The sequence below is a fragment of the Schistocerca cancellata genome, chromosome 9 (genome assembly GCF_023864275.1).
Source record: "Schistocerca cancellata isolate TAMUIC-IGC-003103 chromosome 9, iqSchCanc2.1, whole genome shotgun sequence".
In the NCBI taxonomy this organism is placed as follows: Eukaryota; Metazoa; Arthropoda; class Insecta; order Orthoptera; family Acrididae; genus Schistocerca; species Schistocerca cancellata.
In genome coordinates this window covers 1,895,156-1,917,334 of record NC_064634.1, presented here as the reverse complement: position 1 = coordinate 1,917,334, position 22,179 = coordinate 1,895,156, and the positions used below count along the sequence as shown (strand labels likewise).

The following is a 22,179-nucleotide window of genomic DNA, read 5'->3' as shown; positions in this document are numbered from 1 at the left end:
AATGAAACTTTATAGCTCTCTTAATTCGCCGACAGATAGTGCTTAGCTCTGCCTTTTGTCGTTGCAGAGTTTTAAATTCCTAAAGTTGTGGTATTCTTTTTGAATCACCCTGTATTTTGGTTCTGATAAGTGTTTTACTAAATGTTTAGATCTATGTGAAGTATGTGTTATCTCTACTCTTTGTACTCTATCTGCTAGGTATGATTGAAACCAGTCATTATCTACCCCTGTTATTCGTAATGATTCCTATTTATTTAATAGAATCTTGTGGTCGACTGTATCAAATGCCTTATAAAGATCCAGAAATATGCCTGTGACACACTCATCTTTATAAAGAACATCAAGTATAACTTTTGTGTATTCTACTTTGGCTGACTCTGTATTTTTGCCACTTCGGAAACATAGCTGTGAGTCACTTAAAATATTGTATTTATTCAGGTAATTCATTAATCTGTCTTTCATAACTGCTTCTATTATTTTTGAGAATGGTGACAGCAGGGAAATGGGCCGGTAATTTTCTATGTCTTCTACATTTCCTTTCTTAAGCAAATGTACAACTCTTGCATATTTTAACTGCTCTGGAAATGTCCCTGATGTGAAGGATTCATTTATTATATTTGTTAAGGGCCTTGTATAATCTCTATGCATTGTTTTAGTACACCCACTGGTGCTTCATCTTAGACTACTGACTTTTTATTTTTTAGTTTTGGAACAGTTTTATTGACTTCATTCTTTGTGGTTGGAAGTAACATCATTGTATTTAGTGCAACATTATTTACAGGTGTTATATTTGTTTGGGGGAATGTTTGCTGTAACTTCTCTACAATAATTGAAAAATGCTCATTTACATAGTTTGCTAAGTGATGTGGATCATTTATTACCTTATCCCTCTCCCACAAAAGTATGTTATTCTGCATTTCTTTGCCTCTCTCCGTTTCCTTCTTTATCCCAGACCAATTTGCTTTTATTCTCTGCATTATATATTATGTTGTCATTAAATGACTTTTTTTGCAGCAATCAGCACCTTACTATTGATCTTTTTGTATCTATGATAGAAATTTAAGAATTCTGGATCATTGCGACTCTTTTTCATGAAACTGAGGTATTTAAGTGTTTGGGAGGACTTCTTAATACCTGCTGTTATGCATCTGTTTTTGTGTGATGTTGATACAGACAAGCATACTTTTGGAAATGCCTTTCCAAAGTTCAGTTTAAATAATGTAGAGAATTTAGAGACTTTCTTATTCACATTGGTTTCCTTATACACTTCATCCCAGCTTTGTTTTGCTAGTTCTTTTGAAAAATCTTTTATTTTGATTTCTGATAGATGTCGTTTGTAGGCTTGAAGTTTAGGGAATGATTCGATACCTGATTTTACTGTTGTTATTTGACAGAGGGGGTCTGATAGTCCGAGACTTTTACAGCTACATCACATTTTTCCCTGTCCATATTTGTGGCCACATAGTCAATTACTGATGAAGTCATTGTAGTAACCCTTGTTGCACTATTGACCAATAGGGACATGCCAAAACTCTGAAGGATATTTATGAGGGTGCTGCTGGATTCATTTATGATATTAGTGTTGATGTTCATGTCACCACACAGAATTACGCTGACCTCTGTATTTCAGACTTTATCTAGAATTTCTGTTAATTTATTGAAAAAAGTGTCCACACTACCACTTGGAGATCTATACACACACAAAATGGTTAATTTCTTGGTGATATTAATCCCTGTTAATTCAATAGCCGATATTTCAAAGTGTTTGTCTTCACTTACTTTACGGAGGTCAGGTCTTTATTTGAACTGTGTTCCTTTTCTGATATAAATGCGTGATCCTCCACCCCTCAAAGTAGTTCTGAAGTAAGAGTTTGCCCATTTCATACAATAATAATGCTACATGTTGGATTTCTGTGTCTCTACACCAGTGCTCAGTAACATAAACTACTGTGCAGTTTGAAGATTGGCGCTCAATTTCTAATACTTGTGTTTTATTTTTTATTAATTGCATGTTTTGATGGAGGATTGTTAAGTCTGTGAAATGCCCCATGTTACTCCTTCCAATGATTTGTTTTTCTTTGTGACATCTGGTACGTGTGATATTTGAAGTGTTGAAATCTATCTTGTGAGTGGTTGCTTCAGTATTTTTTAAGCTGCTCTTTAGGCAGGGGAACCTGTTGTCTGGATTTATCCTAAAAAAGAATTTGGTATTAAAAAGCTGGTTGACAACTGCAACAGGTATCTCAATTACCATTCTCATTATATTCTGAATTAAGCCATACATGTACCTTACAAATGTAAGGTCTTGCTGAAATTTGGATTTTTTAATGTCTGGTGATAACAGGGATTTAAAAATAATATCCTCTGAATTTGTAATGCTTGTCATAAGTTTATGGGGCAAATTATTTAGTGTATTGTATTAGAATTATTACGTGAGCTGTGATTACACACAGTGATTAGGCCTTAACTCAACAATAACCCCGCAAATTGACAGTCATATAATTAAAGCAAAATAGAGAATATTAACTGGAATTAAATAACTTGGATCTTTGTATGCATACGATATCACATACTCAACAAGATAAAAAAATACAGGGTGTAACAGAAATCTGCAGCTAAATATGTAAGACATGTTTCTTGTACATAGCGGAAGTAGAAGTAAATGTGATGTGAGCCTGGCGCCAAAGTGGTTTATTTCCATTTTAGAGATCATTTCCAGCAACAATTCACAGAACATTAATTTCAGGAAACATGTGGCAGCAGAACATATGTACCAACTCACTCACGGTACTGTTGATATACATATCACATTATTGCTCATAGTGCTACGTCATTCACTTTTGTTGCCTTACTTACATATTTAAGGTACACTTGTCTTACTGTGACATCTTTGGACTGTGGTAATTGTTGGGTAGTAGAGTCAAGTGGCAGCCAGAGTGCCAGGTGGTTGTCACAGTTGTGTGCCTTGTACAGCAATACATTAATTAAACGATAAAAAGTAGGCTGAGCAAGTAGAATAACAGAAAGCATATGTGTGTGTTGTTGACTTTGTGCTCAGAGTTAGCTGGCACACAGCTTGCAGGGCTAGCAGCCATGTCATTTGCTTCTGTTGTCTGATGTTTAACATGAAAACTGGTATGGTGCACGTATTAGGAAAGAGTGTATACCTAGTATTTACATTGTAAAAAAGAACAAAATTCCATAATAAATAGTGTTTTTGATACAACTGCTGCATATGAAGAATTATTTCTCTCATTATGATGATTGACATGTTGTATGATGATTGACATGTTGTATGACTTTGTACTCAAACATCTTGATAATTACTAATCCCCCACACTGAGAAAGCTAGGTGGGACAATACGCACTGATGAGCAGAGAGACAGCGTAGCAAACTGTGCGGGCTGAGGTTTTGAACAGTGAATCAAATAAATGGAATACTTTACATAGTTTAGTTGTCAGAAGAAACTAGGGGAGGTTCGTGGAGCAGCCCTTGATATTGAAGAGGATGCAAGAAACATGTAACAGCAACGGTTCCAGGCTTTGAAAAGAAAAAAAAAATTGTTGTTTTGCCAAGAAGTGCTGCATTAGAGCAGCCGATTGAAGCACTTGTAATTTTGAGTGAAATAACATATGACAACTGGGAGTGAACTGTATTAAAATTTGTTTTACATGTGTAATTGAGTATGGGAGAGATTGTTCAGCTAGTACCATCATGACCCAACGACATGTGGACACAAATTAACTATTAGGAGATGTAAATAGGGAACAGGAGGAAAGTAATGTGGAACAAGAGGGTACTAGACTCAGTATTTTTAGACAGTACTGGAATTAAAATGGGGGATAGTATTATGTGCACCAGCACACCTTGTTCAGGATCACTTCAAGGGTAACATTGAGTATAATATTGATGTTACAGACATTAATGGAAAAAACAGAAGAAAAATAAAGAGGTATTAATGGCAAAACAGGAGGAGGAGCAGAAGGAAGAAGAAACACAAGGGTGGGAAGAATTTATAAAATGTGATCAAATATTACAGAAACAAGAAAAAGTTGCAGTCAAATGTGAAGATTTAGACATTGAAAATCAAGTAGGAATTTCCAAACTGGACATGGAACTATAAGAACCAAAACAAACTAAAGTAGTGCAATACAGATTAGGAAATGCAAGTAAGAACAAATTTAGGTCACTGAGACTGTGTGAGAGAAAAAAAGAGATATACAAGCAGTGGATTTTAGTGTAACCAAAACAGACAAATAAATGTACACTATGGAGACTTCAATAGTACCAGATTTATAGGCACAGATTGGTTGACAAAACATGAAGTAGAGATCCATTTGCGAGAAAATACTGTGAAAATTCAGAAGAGAGCAGTTGGTTACATTCAAAGAGAAGAAGGCCACTTGTGTTACCAAGGCATTGATGAGGATATACTGTGCTATGATAGAAGCACATTATGGCAAGCCGGCACAAATGTATCAGGTAAAATATAGCATTTTGAAACAGCATCCAGAAGAGAAAATTGCCCAGAAGGTTGCAGAGAATGGTACCAAAATTGAAGAATGGTACCAAAATTGAAGAAAATAGATCAAAATCCCCTAAATGGAAAGTGAACAGAAAAAAGGCCGAGCAAAAACAAAAAAAAAAAAAGAAAATGAGGATGAGATAGGAAAGCCACATGAGAGACAATTTGAAGGTTTTTCAAAAACATCACACAAGTGTCATGGAAGAAGATATGAAATTTATTTTACGGTGTGAGAAAGATTGGTAGAAAGAAAAAGACAGACAAAGTGCAAGCATCACTGTGCTGTACTGTTTCTGTGTCCAAAATGTTATCTGTGAATTGATGCTGAGGCACTTTTTTTTCACATTTGCAACACATAGAGTGTTAACGGCAACTGTGTGCCCAGATGTGATCACTGTACAGGTGTGTGATAGGTCTGCCCTCTTCCACTAACACCAATCTGAGCCATGTCCAGATGTCAACACCATAGTGGTGCAAAGGGACCTCATTCATCTCACACCATTGCTGCCTGGTGTGGTGTCACCAGGCGTGACTCCACCCACGCGCTTGGCTTACCGTCAGCTGTAAGCACCAGAGCAGGAGCACAGACCTACAGCTGCACACATCAGGCCAGCAGCTAATGTTTACAAACAAGACCATGTGGGCTACCACACTGGCACATGGGATGCGCTTGCTATGGCTGACCTTGAGTGTCACATCATCAAACCCACAAATCACAGTGTTTATGTCTACAGTGTAAGCACAACAAAAGGTGTATTTTGTGCTGTGTTTTTTGTTTGTCTGTCAGCTCTTCTACTATTTTCTTTCAGTTGATGGATCTGAACTAAAGGTGTAAGATGACTGACAATATGGTGTTGTGCAACTGAATCATTAAATGACTCCTGTTTCATGTCTAGTTGTGTGGTGTGAGGGGTTAACCTTATTTTGTGTTTTGTGTATCTGCTATATTTAGAAATCAAAAGACTGGAAATTATATGAATCTAATGAGTTTGTTTAATGCACATATAACTAAACAGATGTATATACATATCTCTGAACAGGGGTTTGTATTTGTGTTACATAATTAATGACTTGTCTGTGACTGTAATAACATGAAATGCTTGTGAATGGTATTGTCTACATGATTCCAATTTTATTATCTGTAAGTTTTTGCTTATTCTTGTTTCTTTAGTTTTCCTATTTTCTTTTTTTCTCAAATTTGAAAAAAAAAATGAAATTGGCAGAGAAATTTAAGGTATCTTTGCCTTACTGTGGCATCTTTGATCTATAGTAATTTTGAGTAGGAGATTTGACTGGTGGCTGAGGTGTCAAGTGGTCATTAAGGCTGCATGACTAGTGAAGTGATACATTTATGAGAATGATACAAGCTGGCTGAGTGCCAAGTAGATATAATATTAAGCAGAATAACAGAAAGCATATTATATGTTGCTGATATTGTGTTCAGAGTTAGTTGGCACACAGCTTTCAAATAATTTGCTATTGTTGTCTCAAGTCTAACAAAAGAACTGGTATAGTGTGTGAATTAGGAAGGAGCACATATGTGCCAGTATAATAAATAGTATTTTGATATAATTGACGTGTGTGAAGAGTTAGTTCTTTCTTTCTGGCAGTTGACATATTGTAGGAGTTTTTACCTGACCATTTGGTATTTACTACTCCCCTGCACCAATATAACGTTACTATGTAGCATCAATTATTTAAGTGGGCAGAAGACTTGATGAGCATTCATCATGAGCTTAACTGCCTGTGCAATACAACTGGATGCAAGATTTGACATATACCCATTTGATTTAGAGATTAGAATATGGAATGACAGTGCCACACAATGCATGTATTGAGAGATTGTGGAAACATTCCACTAGTGGGCATCTGAAACAATTTACTGTCGTCTTTGGGAGCACAGGGCAGGGCACCTAGACCTGCAAGCTACAACTGGAGAAGGCCTAGAAACACAAGAACATCACAACTGCAGGAGACAATTGTTTGTGTAGTCTGTGTTGACCGTAGTATAACCAAAGAGAAGTACATCCAACATTTTTTATAAGTGTAAAACTGACTCTTTTCATATGAAAGAAGGAGGTCGCAATTACAATCAACAGAACATACAAGTAAGGAATTGACAAAGTTATGTTGATCACATGACTGTCTGGTAACTGTTACAGGGTAAACCATTGTATTCATACCAGGGATGCAGCAGTGCACATGTAATTCAATCCAACAGTGGGCCGATTTATGTATCATTGCAATGATCTATTCCTGTGTCTTTGCTTGGTCAATGTACAACAAATAGTTATAGAACATGGTTTATGGTATGGAAGTAAAATATTTTTTGCCAATTTTTGCTTCCATATAAGGAGAGTGAGTCCTGGATGATTGCTGTACCTTTATATTACAACCTGTATACAAATGATACACAAAAAGAGTACTTCAGCCTCATGCCAAATATTTTCTGCCGTAGACTAATGAGGATATCTAAAATGTATTAAAGAGAATTTTTATTGAAAGCTCACACGTAATACGAGGGTTACTGAAAAGTAATGCCTCCACCTTCGTAACTCTCCAACAGTCGGCAGCATTGGTATGTGGTAGGTACTGGCTTGTTCCGTAGCCTCTTCTCTACAGCTTTAGTTGGCCAGAAGCTTTATTATTGAATGGTTGTATTGTTACACTGTAAATTATGGAACCCTGCATAGACAGTCAGTCAATGTGATTTAAGCAACGTGCAGTCATTGAATTCTTGGCAGTAGAAGGTGTCACCCCAAAGGAGTTTCATCAGAAAATGAAAGCAGGTTATGGTGATTGTGTTGATGTGAGTACTGTGTGTCTTCATTCTTGTAACATGAGAGGAGTTCCTGGCAAATTTCAAGTCTGTGCGCTGTCATTTCAGGATTCATCATCCGGGGTACCCATCGTGCACAGATCTTCCGATAGCCAACCGAAGCAATAATGTGACCCACACGTTCTTGTGAAATGCCAATTGTGCTTGCAGTTTCTCTCTGAGTGATACGACGATCATCCTGAATCAATCTGTTAACATTTTGCTCGTAAAACGCAGTGACTGCTGTCACACGACATCCAACTATTTGCTTGTCACGCAAGTCACATGTTCCCACCTCAACATCTTTCAACTTACTTGCCCAATGACACTCAGTAATCACACAAACACAATCACCATAAACTGCTTTCATTCTCTGATGAATCTCCTTTGGGGTGACACCTTCTGCTGTCAAGAATTAAATGACTGCACATTGCTTACATCACATTGACTGACTGTCTGTGCAGGGTTCCACACTTAACACTGTAACAACACAACCATTCAATGCTAAGGCTTCCTCCCAACTGAAGCTGTAGTGAAGAGGCTATGGAACAAGCCAGTACCTGCCATATACCAATGCTTACAACTGTTGAAGAGTTATAAAGGTGGAGGCATTACTTTTCAGTCAACCATTGTAATGTGTTCTGCATTATTTTACCTGTAATTCGTAATACTGTGTGCTGTAACACATTTTAAGTGTTGTAACTGTATCCATTATATTCTCATTTGTCACTGTGGTTGAACATATAAAAAGTACAGTGAATGTAAATGTTGCTCTGAGTTTCATCAAATCTGGTGCATCAGTTGCAGATGCTGATAATCTATCTTATAAAGATTGGATTGTGCTGGTTGGCAGTTCTCACGATATTTATAAAAACAAAACAGTAAATGCTTGTTGTGAATTTCAGAAATATTTAGTTTTTCATCCCATGTCAATGTTCTTCAATTAAACAGAGGCCACTGCTATGATCTACCTCAGTAATCAGTACAGCAAATGAACAGTAAGTGTAAATAACCAAAATATTTCCTTAATTTTTTTACTTGACCTCTCTATTAGACTTCAATACTTACTGTGCTAAAAATTTTAATTTAATTGTTATTAATCCTTTTTATTAAACCAACTATGCTGCTGAATTCAGAAAGTCAAAGTAAGGAAACTGTTACACTGACTTTGAGCTCGTTACAAGCACAAATTGAGGAACGTTTAAATATACTAATGTTATTATATTAAATAAGAAGTATTATAAGATTTTTGATATACAGGCTTGATATACTTCAAAAATCCATGTTGGGTGAGAAATGCTAAGATATATCATCTCTAACAAATACCTTCCATGGTACTTGAGGGAGAATAAAGGGTAAAATTATTGGGGAAGACAGAAATCTGAATGTTACAAACAAATACTTGAGGATGCTGGGTACAAGTGCTACTCTGAGATGAAGTGGTTGGTGTAGGAAAGAAATTCTCATGTGTGTACATCAAAACAGTCAGAAGATTGATGACCCAATTACCTTGAATTTGTTAGCATTTCTGAAACAGCAGTCCATAATGATTCTGTGGACACAGATGGAAATTCAATTTTCTTAGCATATCCAGCTTTTTCTGCACGAATTGCATTAAGCATCTGGTCACCATAAACTGGAATTGCAAGTAAAGGAACACCGCGATCGACTGCTTCTAGGGTACTAAGGAGTCCACCATGTGTAATGAACAATTTTATATTTCTGTGAGCTGCAACAAAAGAATATAGGACACACAAAGCAAAATTTTATCATCACATTCACTTATTTCAATTAGAAGTTTTAAAGGAGTAGTTTTATATGATAAATGCAATGAAATCTTCATTATAAGTGAGACATAAATTTTGCAGAATAATGTAACATACATCTGGCACAGCTTTTGATATAAACATTTATATTTTTTCAAAGTTTACAGATTGAATCACATTATACTCAAGTAGTTTGAAAATTTTAACATTAAGAGGCAATGGCCTCAATGCATCATCCTCACTTGCAGTGGTAGATCATGAGTGAACATTCTGGGTGTTCAAAAATTTTTGGATTGAGGTAAATTTGGGAGAGTGAAATTAATAGCATCTGCTTTCGAACAGTTATGCGTATCATCAAGTTTATACAACTACAGCCACTGCCAAACTTGTCTGATAAAAGAAAGAATTGTTTTTGTGGAATTTTGTTGTTTTGTACATAATTAAGTACAGTTTAGTGCACTAACAAAATAATGTGTAAGCTTTCACAAATCTCCATTTTGCATTTTTCTCTGAGTGGGAGTTTTTGTGCTTTTCTACTTTTTGGACAAATGTACAAGATCTGCAACAGATGTATTAGTTCACAAATTTATTTCCAGGCTAAAAATTAGATATTCTTATCCTGCACCCACACTACAACTTGTGCTAATTGTACATTCCCCTTGTTAAACGTACGCTTGTGGTCACGCTTATTTGATTTTGTCATTCTCTCGAACAAAGGATCTGTTCTCAGAGGCCCTAGTTCCTTTGCAGCTAACTTTTCCTGATAATTTACTTTTATGTTCCCAGAACGAGATTTTCACTCTGCAGCAGAGTGTGCACTGATATGAAACTTCCTGGCAGGTTAAAGCTGTGTGCCAGACTGAGACTCGAACTCGGGACTGTTGCCTTTCACAGGCACGTGATCTACCGACTGAGCAACCCAAGCACAACTCATGACCTGTCCTCATAGCTTTACTTTTCTATTTAAAATAGATTCAACATAGTTCATGTTTAGACTCCATACAGAAGTCGATTCCCACATGGCAAACAACCAACCCCAAACACAAACTGCCATCTGTGGAAATGATTAAACTCAAGTAGTAATGTCTACCAACATGGTCACTTGACTAGAGTTCAAATGAGGTGCTGGGGTCAATAAGGACCTAAAGCACACTGTCGTTGATTCCACATTTAAGTGAATACCAGAGGAACCAGTGTTACAGCTTTTCGTGAATTTTCATATATACAGTGTGGGCCAACGGCACAGATAAACCTGACTCACCATAAGATCAACAGATTTCAGAAGCACGAATAAATGTTGCAATCTCACAATTGATGGTAATGTGGTTTAGGTCTTTTTGATTCTCACCACCTCAACTGGATTACTGTATGATCAAATTCATAACTTAATATTATATAACTCATTCAGAAACCCACTAAACAGGTTTACTGTCAGAACAACTGTAACATATACTGATGTCTGATGTAATTTTACTATGTAGTGGGTGAAGTAGCATATCTGAGGCATCTGCTATCATTTAACAGAACTTATGCTGAGTGAATGGGGAAAAAAGTCTGCCGCAGACCTGGTGGCACTCATGTAAATTTATAGTTGAGTGGCCAGGGCTAGCTGTGCATGTCGTGAACATGCATGTTGTTTATCAAATCCGTATGTATTTGACCCATAAGGCAATTATGTCACGCGAGTTTCACATGAGCAAAAGCTCCTTAAAATGTGCACAACTAAAGTTGTGCTCACAACCGTGATGCCAAGTTTCATGGAGCCTAGAGGAGTAATAGTACGGGAGATTGAAGTTCTGTATCTTTCAGACTGCAGCATCTCTGTTACGTTTCACAGCATTCAAAGAAAAATAATCAATAAATCCGCAAGGTGCCAAAAGTTAGGGTGTTTACATGCTCTTGTGCTGTTACACCCCAGCCACCACTGCTCACTTGTGACATGGAAATTGTCAGTATTGTGCAAGATGCAATCACTGAAGAGCCATCAAAAGAAGTGCACATGTGGAAGTAAGTACCAATATGCCTCCTCATTGCCAAAGCAGCATGTTAGTGATTTCAAATGGAGTAGAAAGACTGGTTTCATGGAAATGCAATTGTGTGGTTAAGCAATCTCAACTTTTAGATGTACCATATATGCTACAATGGGAAGTTTCAGAGTCTGGGAGACTGAGCCCCTTCCTCCTCCTCCCCTCCTCTAGGCAGCTCCATGCATCATATATCAGTACATCAACTTCACTCATGGTCCTTTAGCAAACACTGTTCGACCAGGATGTGCTCACTCACAAAATACATCTAGGGGTGAATTCTCAGCAACACAGTTCAGGTACTCTTCCATTCTAAGTCATTGTGTTTAGTAGCTTTGACAGTAGAAGAATGGTGTTTCTCACCTTACTGAATTTCCAAAGTAGAACATCATGTACAGTTGTGCAATCGTGATCATTTGTGTATTGCCACACACCTAATTTGTTGTATGAAGTTGATTACTGTCTTTTGTATTCTTCTATGTTTTACAATTATCACAAACTTTGGTTTAATTTTGTAAGCTTCACGTTACATGACAGTTGTTGATTTTAGTATTTCATTAAAAAATTGAAAATGAATAATTTAGTTAACCACTTACTAACAAATTTGGTTCATACTTCTATTACACTTCTACTTCACAAATTAGCTCTCTCTCTCTCTCTCTCTCTCTCTCTCTCTCTCTTGTGCTTGTGCGTGTGTGTGTGTGTGTGTGTGCGCGTATGTTTTAGATGTTAATAATTGCACTAATGAATAATAGCTACTGGTATTAAACTGATGTAAACTATCTACATCCAAAGGTCAGTTTTAATATTGTAAAACCAGAATGAAGTCTATTACAGTAAAAGAGGTTCCACTCTTTCAGGTACATTAAATATCAGTTGTTTAACTCCTAATAATAACTTGAGTATTACCACTATAATATCCACTGAAGAATAACAGTTACTGATATGCCATTGGAACAGAGGCCTGTTTACAGCTACTGTTCCGACATACCATGCAGTTGACTAGAATCTTCAATGTCGGAGTCTAGATAATCAGATAATTTGTAAAAGGAGAGAGTGTCGATGTTTACTTTTGGTTTTCTGTGGGCCACAAATGTTGCATGTGAACAGACTATTGAAGCAGAAGAAAAGATATATTTCTAACTGAAAAATACACTGCCTGATAAAAGAATTGAAGCACCCAGACACAGAAGAAATGGCCGGATGTCAATGTAACTTCAAACATGTACAGACCATTGCTGGGGATGTGTACGATTTACAGCTGTAGTTCTCTGCGACAAGTAGTACAATCGCCAGAGTACATTAATCTTGTTCATATGTAGTATTGTTCTTGTTTAGTGTTTTATTAGACCTGATAGGTTACATAAGTAGCCCGAGCAGTAGCAAGTATCTGCTGATCGCTGTAAAGGATATGGAGATGGCATGTGCTCATGTGAGCCAGCATTATCAGTGTCTAACTGAGTTTGAAAGGGCACTCATTGTGAGTCTACATTGGGCCAGAAGATCAAATCTTGCAGTATTCAGATTTTTGCAGCATTTGGATGTGACACTGGCCTGACGTTGGACTGTATGGGAATGTGAGGAAAGAGAATTAGATCTCAAGGTTCTAGTCACATCTGACCACCACAAATGAATATCACTGCACTGTGGAGCAAGCACATCGTAATACCTTCACATCTGCACCTGTCATCTGAGAATGAGTAGTGGACTGCCTGCAACCTTCTGGGTCATCACGCACCACTACTCGGACACGAGCAGCAGCCAGACTAGGGAATTACCGTCTCACACAATTAATGCATTTGCAATGGTGCTGTGACCGGGAAGTGTGACTGACAATTTTGAGGTTCGGTTTGTGGGGCGCTCAACTGCACCGTCTTAACGTGACATTGCGTTCAGCAGTGCATTGCAGTTCTGCCATACCCTGGATGAGCATTTGTCAGCACGTGTGGTGGTGATCCAGTGAGAAGTCCCATTCTTTCAATGTTTTAGAGAGGCACAGCAGCATTGGGTTGGAGAGCCATTGGGTATGATTTCAGCTACTGAGTGCAAGTTTGATGGCACAACAGCACATCTCCGACATCCTGCATCTCTGTGGTGCTATTTTCAAAAAGCCAATGCTCATCCACACATTTCACGTGTCTCTATGAATTGTTTGTGTGATGTTGAGATAATCCTGTGGCCAGCCAGATGCTCATATTTATACTGTTGGGACATGTGTAGACCAGTGTGGTGGTCACTTCCATCCCAGTGCTAGTTTCCAGGATACCGAGAAGCTAACAATGGTTGTGGGCCAGCTTGCATCAGGAGAGGCTACAGTGCATTTACGACAACCTACCCAACTGAATCAGTGCATTCTCAATGTCAACGTACTTCAACAGAAGACAAAATAAGCACAGAACTTGGAAACATCCAGACTGGAAAACAGAGTTAGATCACTACATGATTAAAAAAATAAATAAATTCATGATTCACACTGGTGATAAAGAAAAAATAATTCTACATCAAAAAGAAAAGAACTCACAGCCCACATAAATTGATCAGTAACAAGGAATATGAAAAACAAACAAGGAGTATAAAAAAAACATATAAGGAGGAAAAAGTTCCCTAGCTGAAACAGCTGAACAGGTGGCTCCAGTAAACAAAAGGAGAAAACACCAATGGTTGAATGATGAGTGTCATAAAACAATGGTAGATAAACACCAGCTTTGGTAAAGGTATCAGAGTTGTAAAACAGAGAATCACTCTTGGACCTCACAGAATAAAGAAAGATAACCCAAAAAATAATAAGAAGGGTTAAACACCGATATCAAACAGTTATGCTGCAAATGATAGAAACAAAAAATGAGAAAACAAACTCAGGGGACTATTACAAAATATTTAGCAGACAGCTACAAAGATATGACCCTCCAACATTAATTTTAAAGGATAAAAATAATAAGATGGCCAATATCAATAGAAAAATACAGAAATTGTAGCAGAATCATTTTAAAAAATCAGTCAATTGTGAACATCCTCCAGAACTACTATAGACAAACACAGATACCCCTATTAAAACACCAGCAGAAAGTATAAACCCACCCACAATCCATGAAGTCTACAAAGCCTTGAAAGAGCTCAAAAAGTACAAAGCAAGTGGAGAAGATAAAACATTTGTGGAGCCCTGGAAATATGCAGCAGAATCAGTCAAGATATCATTTCACCAATGCATCGTGGAAGTCTGGACCAGAGAACAACTACCAGAACTTTGGACTACAGCTTTAATCCATCCATTACACAAAAAATGAGACAAATCAAATTCAGACAACTATCGGTTATTTTGCCTTTTGGATATCTCTATAAAGTCATGTTAATAATTCTATATGATCATTGTAAAGACCATCTTGAATGGAACTAGAATAATACCAAGCAGAATTTAGACCACAGAGAAGCTGTCTAGGACAGTTAACCGCTTTGAAACTGGTAACAGATTATTACAAAAGAAGACAAAAACAAGTTGTAGCCTTTATAGACTTCAAAAAAGTTTATGATTGTACCACAGATCTTCAGTGATGAGGATACTAAGGAATTGTGGTCTCCATCTCAAATTAATAAAAAATGATAAACGTAATTCTAACAAGCACCAGAGAAATATCTGAGCTATTTATGATTAAATCAATGTTTAGATAGGGAGATGATTTATTGCCATTACCTTTCAAATGTGTACTTGAGTAAGTGATGAGGGAATGGTACCAGGTAAATCTTTAAAATATAATAATTGGAACCAAGAAAGATCAAATAAACTTAAGTTGCTTAGGATTCACAGATGACTTAGTATTACTAGCTAATTAGATTTACTTTCATTCCAATTGATCCGTAGTGAGGAGGTCCTCCAGGATGTGGAACATGTCAGAAAAACAACAATACACGACAAATATTTACAACTAAAACAAGTAAGCTAATGTACCATTCCACAGGTCCCAAGTGGAATGATCGTCATATTTTAATGAACACTAAGAGTCATTTTACAAATACTAATGCACTGAATTTAAAATAAAAAAGTTTTTTATTTATTTATAAGGTAATAAACATGTAATACAACTACTGTGATACTTATTTGCAATGAACACATTACTGCACTGAAATGGTGCAGAAGTTAGATTATACTTACACACACACACACACACAAATTTTCAATGAACACATTACTGCACTGAAATTGTGCAGAAGTTATGTTGTACTTATATACAAATCAGTTGGTTTTACTAAGAAATTCATCAATGGAGTAGAAGGAGTTGGCCACCAATAAATCCTTTAGACTTCTCTTAAACTGAATTTCATTGGTTGTTAAGCTTTTTATGGCTGCTGGCAAGTTATTGAAAATGTGTATTCCTGAATAATGCACACCTTTTTGTACAAGACTAAGTGACTTTAAATCCTTGTGAAGATTATTCTTATTTCTAGTATTGATTCCATGAATTGAGCTGTTGGTTTGAAAAATTGATATATTTTTAATGACAAATTTCATTAAGGAATAAATATATTGGGAAGCAGTAGTTAGTATCCCTAGTTCCCTAAACAGGCTTCTGCAGGATGTTCTTGAGTTCACGCCACATATAACTCTTACTGCACGTTTTTGTGCCCAGAAAACTTTAGCTTGGCTTGATGAATTACCCCAAAAAATAATCCCATATGACATTATGGAATGAAAGTAAGCATAGTATGCCAGCTTTTTCATTTTTATATCCCCAATGTCTGACAAAATTCGCATTGCAAACAGAGATTTGTTAAGACGCTTCAGCAGTTCTGTGGTGTGCTCCTCCCAGTTGAATTTATTATCAAGCTGTAATCCCAAGAATTTAACACTGTCCACTTCTTCTATCTTCTTGTCATCATATGTTAGACATATACTCTTGGGACACCCCTTACAAGTTCTGAACTGCATGTAGTGTGTTTTTTCAAAGTTTAGTGACAAAGAATTGGCTAGGAACCAGTGATTAATGTCCACAAATATTTTATTGGCTGATCTTTCTAAGACTACACTTGCTATTTATTGCAATGTTTGTATCATCGGCAAACAAAACAAACTTGGCATCTGGTAATGTTACTGATGAAAGGTCATTGATATACACAAGAAAAAGTAAGGGCCCAAAAATGGAACCTTGTGGGACCCCACATGTAATTAGTTCCCAGTTGGATGATGCCTGATAGCTTGATACATGTCTCTTTCCTAATAACACCCTTTGTTTCCTACCAGAGATATAAGATTTGAACCATTTTGCAGCATTTCCCGTTACACTATAATATTCTAGTTTACTTAAAAGGATATTGTGATTTACACAGTCAAATGCCTTTGACAGATCACAAAATATACCAGTTGCCTGCAATTTTCTGTCTAATGAATTAAGCACATTTTCACTGTAAGTGAAGATAGCCTTCTCAATATCAGAACCTTTTAGAAATCCAAACTGTGACTTTGACAGTATGTTATTTGAGATAAGATGGTTATAAAGACGACTGTACATTACTTTTTCGAAAATTTTTGAGAATGCTGGCAACAGTGAAATTGGACGGAAATTTGATGCTATTTCTTTATCTCCCTTCTTAAACAGTGGCTTAACTTCAGCATATTTCAGCCACTCAGGAAATATTCCACTGATAAACGACTCGTTACACAGATAGCTTAATATGTTACTTAGCTCAGAATCACATTCTTTAATTAACTTTGTTGATATTTCATCATACCCACTAGATGTTTTTGATTTTAAAGATTTTATGATGGACATTATTTCTGTTGGGGTCGTGAGGGTCAAATTCATATTATGGAAGTTACTTGAAATGTCTGGTCTAAGGTAACCCATAGCAGCATCTACCAAACCTGACAACCCCATCTTTTCAGTAACAGTTATAAAATGTTTGTTAAAAAGTTCTGCAACACTATACACATCTGTCACCAATGTATTATTTACTCTTAATGCTATTTGTTCCTCTTCATGTCTGGTTCTACCGGTCTCCTCCTTCACTATATCCCATATTTTCTTTGTTTTGTTATCTGATATGAATATCTTTTCCTTGTAATATATTTGCTTTGACATCCGTATTACAGTCTTTAATATTTTGCAGTATTTCTTATAATGTGCTATAGCATCAACATTGGAAATGTTTCGGATTGACAGATACAGTTTTCTTTTTGTTTTACAAGCTAATAACATTCAAGAAGCCAGTAATCAAATAACAAGCCTACAAAACATATCCCAAAAATAGAACTGCAGGTAATAGACCAAAAATACTCAGATAATGATAGCAGATGGACTATATAAAAGTAAATAACAGGAAAGTAAAAATAGTGAAACAATTTAAATATGTAAGAGAAATTTTAACATACATCTTAGATGAGAAACATGCATGGGAATTAAGAACAAACCAAATGATAAAAGCTCAGAAATTAACATGGTCTATATACAACAAAATAAGTCTGTCCGTCAAAACTAAATTATAGCATTACAAGGCTGTGGTTCAAGCAGAGGTGACATACGGAAGTGAAACTCTCGTAGAAGTCACCCAGAAAAACAGAATTGACAAACTCCTAAGAGTAGAGAGAAGAATAGCTAGAACATGCATAAATAAGAAATATCAAGAAGATGGACAATGGTGGATAGTGCCAAATGGAGTGTGCAGCAAACTCGAGCCCATTACAGATACTATGCAGAAAGAAGGAATCTCATTTTGTGATCACATTATGAGGCCACAAGTACTCAGATAATCAAGAAAACATGAACATGAAGCAACAAGTGGGAAACAGCTAATATTAATGTTGTGCAATGTGCAAACCAAAACAGAAAATTAAAATAAATTGAAAAACAAAATCAAGATTTAAACCAAAATCTGACAAATGACCAACAATCAAAAGGATATTTAAAGATGATGGATGACGAAAAAGATCAGAATGAATGAAAAGATGCTGGGCGATTTGGAAAGAAAACCTATTGAAGAAGATGATGAGAAAACAATGGCAGAAGTCATCCATTGACGCCGTAGAAGCAGAAGCAGCTTGATAAATTACCAACTAACAATTTGATTGGCTATCCACATCTGAGTCATGATTTGTTGTGTTCATTTTTTGTCATTCGTCATGTGCACTGTTATCACCAGCAGTACACAAAAGAAAAACATGTGACACCATAAGTGAACTTTGATCAATTTTTTTGAGAATGAGTGAAGCATGTAAGTGAGATATCCAGTGTACATCCCTCTCTTCTTCCACAATTCATAAATGTAGCTCCCAAGCCTTGTCCTTACAACAATTGATAACAATCTTGCTTGCCTAGGAGATATCATTTTCCATATCTGTCAACCATAATACCATCCTTCTTGTTCATAAATCAGATATACAGGAAGGCTTTTGATCCAACAGCAGAAAAGATATAGCAAGAAATTCATATCTGTATACCTTTCTTAAAATAAATAAGGAACAAGAAGTGTTAGTTAAACTAACAACAGGCCGTTGCTAAATGATGTGAACTTACCAAGAATGTCTGATTGTGGTAACCACTTTCTAACCATCACATTTGGTGGCTGGTTAGGAAGACTGTCAGCTTCCCACTTCCAAAGCACACGTTGCTTCAGTCTTGAAAACACTGTTATAAAGGCTGCTCTTTTCTCACTTGGCATATCAGTGCTGTTGAGATTGGAACCTAAGCTGAAGTATATAACTCCTTCTTTTGCTTCATCTAAATATTTCTGCAAATCCTTAAAAACAATTTAATTACATTTTGAATATATGTTGGTGGTACAGTGTTTAGCTTTCTTCTACAATAATTTATAAAACAAGGAAACAACTAAGAATTACAAAACGAATATGCTAAAATTATTTATCTGGACAGATAAAATATCTACTGACCAAGCAGCAGCTGAACACACACATAAAAGACTGTCGTGATTGGCAAGCTTTCAGAGCCAGTGGCTCCTTCTTCAGGCAGAAGGGTTGAAGGGAAGGAAGAAGGGTAAAGGAAATTGACTGGAGAGGTCTAGGAAAAGGGGTACATTTCAGGAAAGTCACCCAGAATCGCGAATAGGGGAAACTTACCGTACAGGATAAGAAGGAAAGACTGATTGTTGGGGAATGCATTGGACGAGATTTGAAAACCTGAGAGCTTAAATGTGGAAGACAGGGTAATATGCAAGACAGAGGGTGAGAAACTAAGTGCATTGTACATAACAGAGGTGGGACGGGGGCAGTGAAAAATAGACGGGAAATACAATGAAAGATGTAGAAAACTAAAATGGAGTGAAGCAAAGAGTAGTTACAGTGAAGTAAAGCTGAGATGGAAGAAATTAACGTAAATTAAGGCCAGGTGGGTGACGAGAACCAAGGACATGTTGTAGTACTAGTTCCCACCTGCGGAATTCTGAGAAACTGGTGTTTGGGGGAAAAATCCAGATAACGTGTGTGGTGAAACAGGTGCCAAGGTCACGAATGTCATGTTGTAGAGCATGCTCTGCAACAGGATATTGCGAGTTGTCAGTATATACCCTCTGTGTATGCCCATTCATCCTAATTGATAATTTGGTGGTAGTCATGCTGATGTAGAGGACTGAACAGTGTTTACATAATAGATAGTATATGACATGTTGTTTCGCAGGTGGCTCCCCCTTTGATAGCATATGTTTTGCCAGGGCTATTATAGGTGGTGGTAGGAGCGTGCGTAGGGCAAGTCTTGAGGTGGGGACAGTCACAGGGGTAGGAGCTGTAGGGTAGCGAGATGGGTGCAGAAGGAGCATAGGGTCTGACAAGAATATTGCGAAGATTGGAAGGGTGATGGAAAGGTATTCTAGGTGTGGTGCGCAAAAATTTCAGACAGAATGTATCTCATTTCAGGGAATGAATCATGGTCCTGTCGAAGTAGCTGATTAACACATTCCAGACAAGGATACTACTGAGTCACCAATGGTGCGCTCCAAAGCTGTTTTGTGGAAGGGTCAGCAGTACCAGGCTTGCATGTGATGGCCCGGGAAATCTGCTTTTTAACTACGCTGGTGAGGTAATTACGTGCAGTGAAGGCTGAGGTGAGAATGGTGATGTATTGCTGTAAAGAGTCTGCATCCGAACAAATATGTTTGACTCAGATGCCAAGGCTGTATTTCTTCTGATGCAGACTCTTTACAGCAATACACTACCATTCTCAGCTCAGCCTTCACTGCAGGTAGTTATATCTTGTGTACCGCCATCTGTATATGTCCATATCAACTGGGCTTGTGGCCATAGCAGCTGGGCCCTAGACTACTGGAAAACTGTGGCCTGGTCAGGTGAGTCACGATTTCAGTTGGTAAGAGCTGACAGTAGGTTTCAGACCCCACAAAGCCATTGACCCAAGTTGTCAACAAGATATTGTGCAAGCTCGTGGCGGCTCCGTGGTGGTGTGGGCTGTGTTTACATGGCATGGACAGGGTCTTCTGGTCCAACTGAACCGATCATTGACTGGAAATGTTCATGTTCGCTTACATGGAGACGATTTTCAGCAATACGTGGACGTCATATTCCTGAACAAAGGTGGAAAGTATGGATGATAATGAGCCATTTCACCGGGTCTCAGTTGTACGTGATTGGTTTTAAGAACATTCTGGTCAGTTCGAGCGAATGATGTGACCATGCAGATACCCCGATGTGAATCCCATCTAACATTTGCGGGACATTATCGAGAGGTAAGTTTGTGCATAAAATCCTGTACTGGCAACACTTTCGAAATTATGGACAGCTTTAGACATAGTCTGGCTCAATATTTGTGCAGGGTCAGGGCAATTCCAGCGACTTGTTGAGTCCATACGACGTCAAGTTGCTACACTACGCGCGGCAGAGGGAGGTCCTACATGGTATTAAGAGATACTACCCTATGACTTTTCTAACCTCAGTGAACGTTATTTCCATTTCAAATCACTGTGCAGCAAGGTATTTAAACAATTTGCCAGACGCGATGATACCGTTAATGCTATAATCCGGTCCAGTAAGAATTTCTCCCTTCGATCTGACAGTTAACGTCAAATTCCTCCACACATCAGGAGGACTGCCACTCCGAACACTACTGCCAATGACAAACTGCCTATTGGCTTCTGTCTCGGGTTCAAATGGTTCAAATGGCTCTGAGCCCTATGGGACTTAACATCTTAGGTCATCAGTCCCCTAGAACGTAGAACTACTTAAACCTAACTAACCTAAGGACATCACACACATCCATGCCCAAGGCAGGATTCGAACCTGCGACCCTAGCAGTCCCGCGGTTCCGGACTGCAGAGCCTAGAACCGCAAGACCACCGCGGCTGGCTGTCTCGGGTTCTTCGGCCGACGTTCATCTAATGATTTTTCTGATGATTTTTCTGACGTTTCGCCAGCACGAGTGGCTGGCATTTTCAAAGCTTCACCCTCCATTGCCGGTGGTGAACTGGAGCCGAGCTCGCGGCCGCAGACTATATGTATCTGGCGCGCCAACGTCCGAGGGCTTCTCCGTGGTCATTTCCGGTGCGGTTCTCCTCTTGCTACCTGCGACGGTCGTTCGCTGCAGTACGGGAAGCCAGGATCCGTTTACCTTAAGGCTTTCCTCTTTCTTGTTCAAACTGTTCGCGTGTTTTTGTATTTCTACAGCTTCTCTGAACAAGCGCGTGTGATAGCGCTTCTCTACAGCCAGAACTTCGGTGTCGGCGAATTTTATTACGTGGTCGGTCTCATTCAGTGCGTGCTCTGCCACGGCCGATTTCTTCACCTGCCGCAGCCTAGAATGTCGCTTGTGCTCTTAGATCCTGGTGTTAATTGACCGTCCAGTCATTCCGACATAAACTTTTCCGCATGTGCATGGTATACGGTATACTCCCGACATTGCAAGTGAGTCTCTTTTCTCCTTCGTCGATCTAAGAGACTCTTTGATCTTCCTTGTGCTGGCCACAAGGGACGGCGAAAACCTGGGACACAGCGTGTATCGAAAATCGACACACACGATACCTGCACAAACTGTCAAACCACCACCCGAGCCAGAAAAGAGGCATGATTAGTACGCTCGTAACGAGAGCAGGACCAATAT

At 37.9% G+C, this 22,179-nt stretch overlaps 1 protein-coding gene across 1 annotated transcript in view; it reads right to left on the bottom strand.

Annotated features, from left to right (window-relative positions):
* LOC126100614 (UDP-glycosyltransferase UGT5-like) overlaps window positions 1-22,179 on the bottom strand; it is a 175,519-nt gene that overhangs the window by 4,869 nt on the left and 148,471 nt on the right. Inside the window, exons 5-6 of the mRNA XM_049911240.1 lie at window positions 18,637-18,859; window positions 8,854-9,073 (exon numbers count right to left, since the gene is read on the bottom strand). Of these exons, the coding sequence (XP_049767197.1) occupies window positions 8,854-9,073; window positions 18,637-18,859 (443 nt within the window). The remainder of the gene's footprint in view (window positions 1-8,853; window positions 9,074-18,636; window positions 18,860-22,179) is intronic.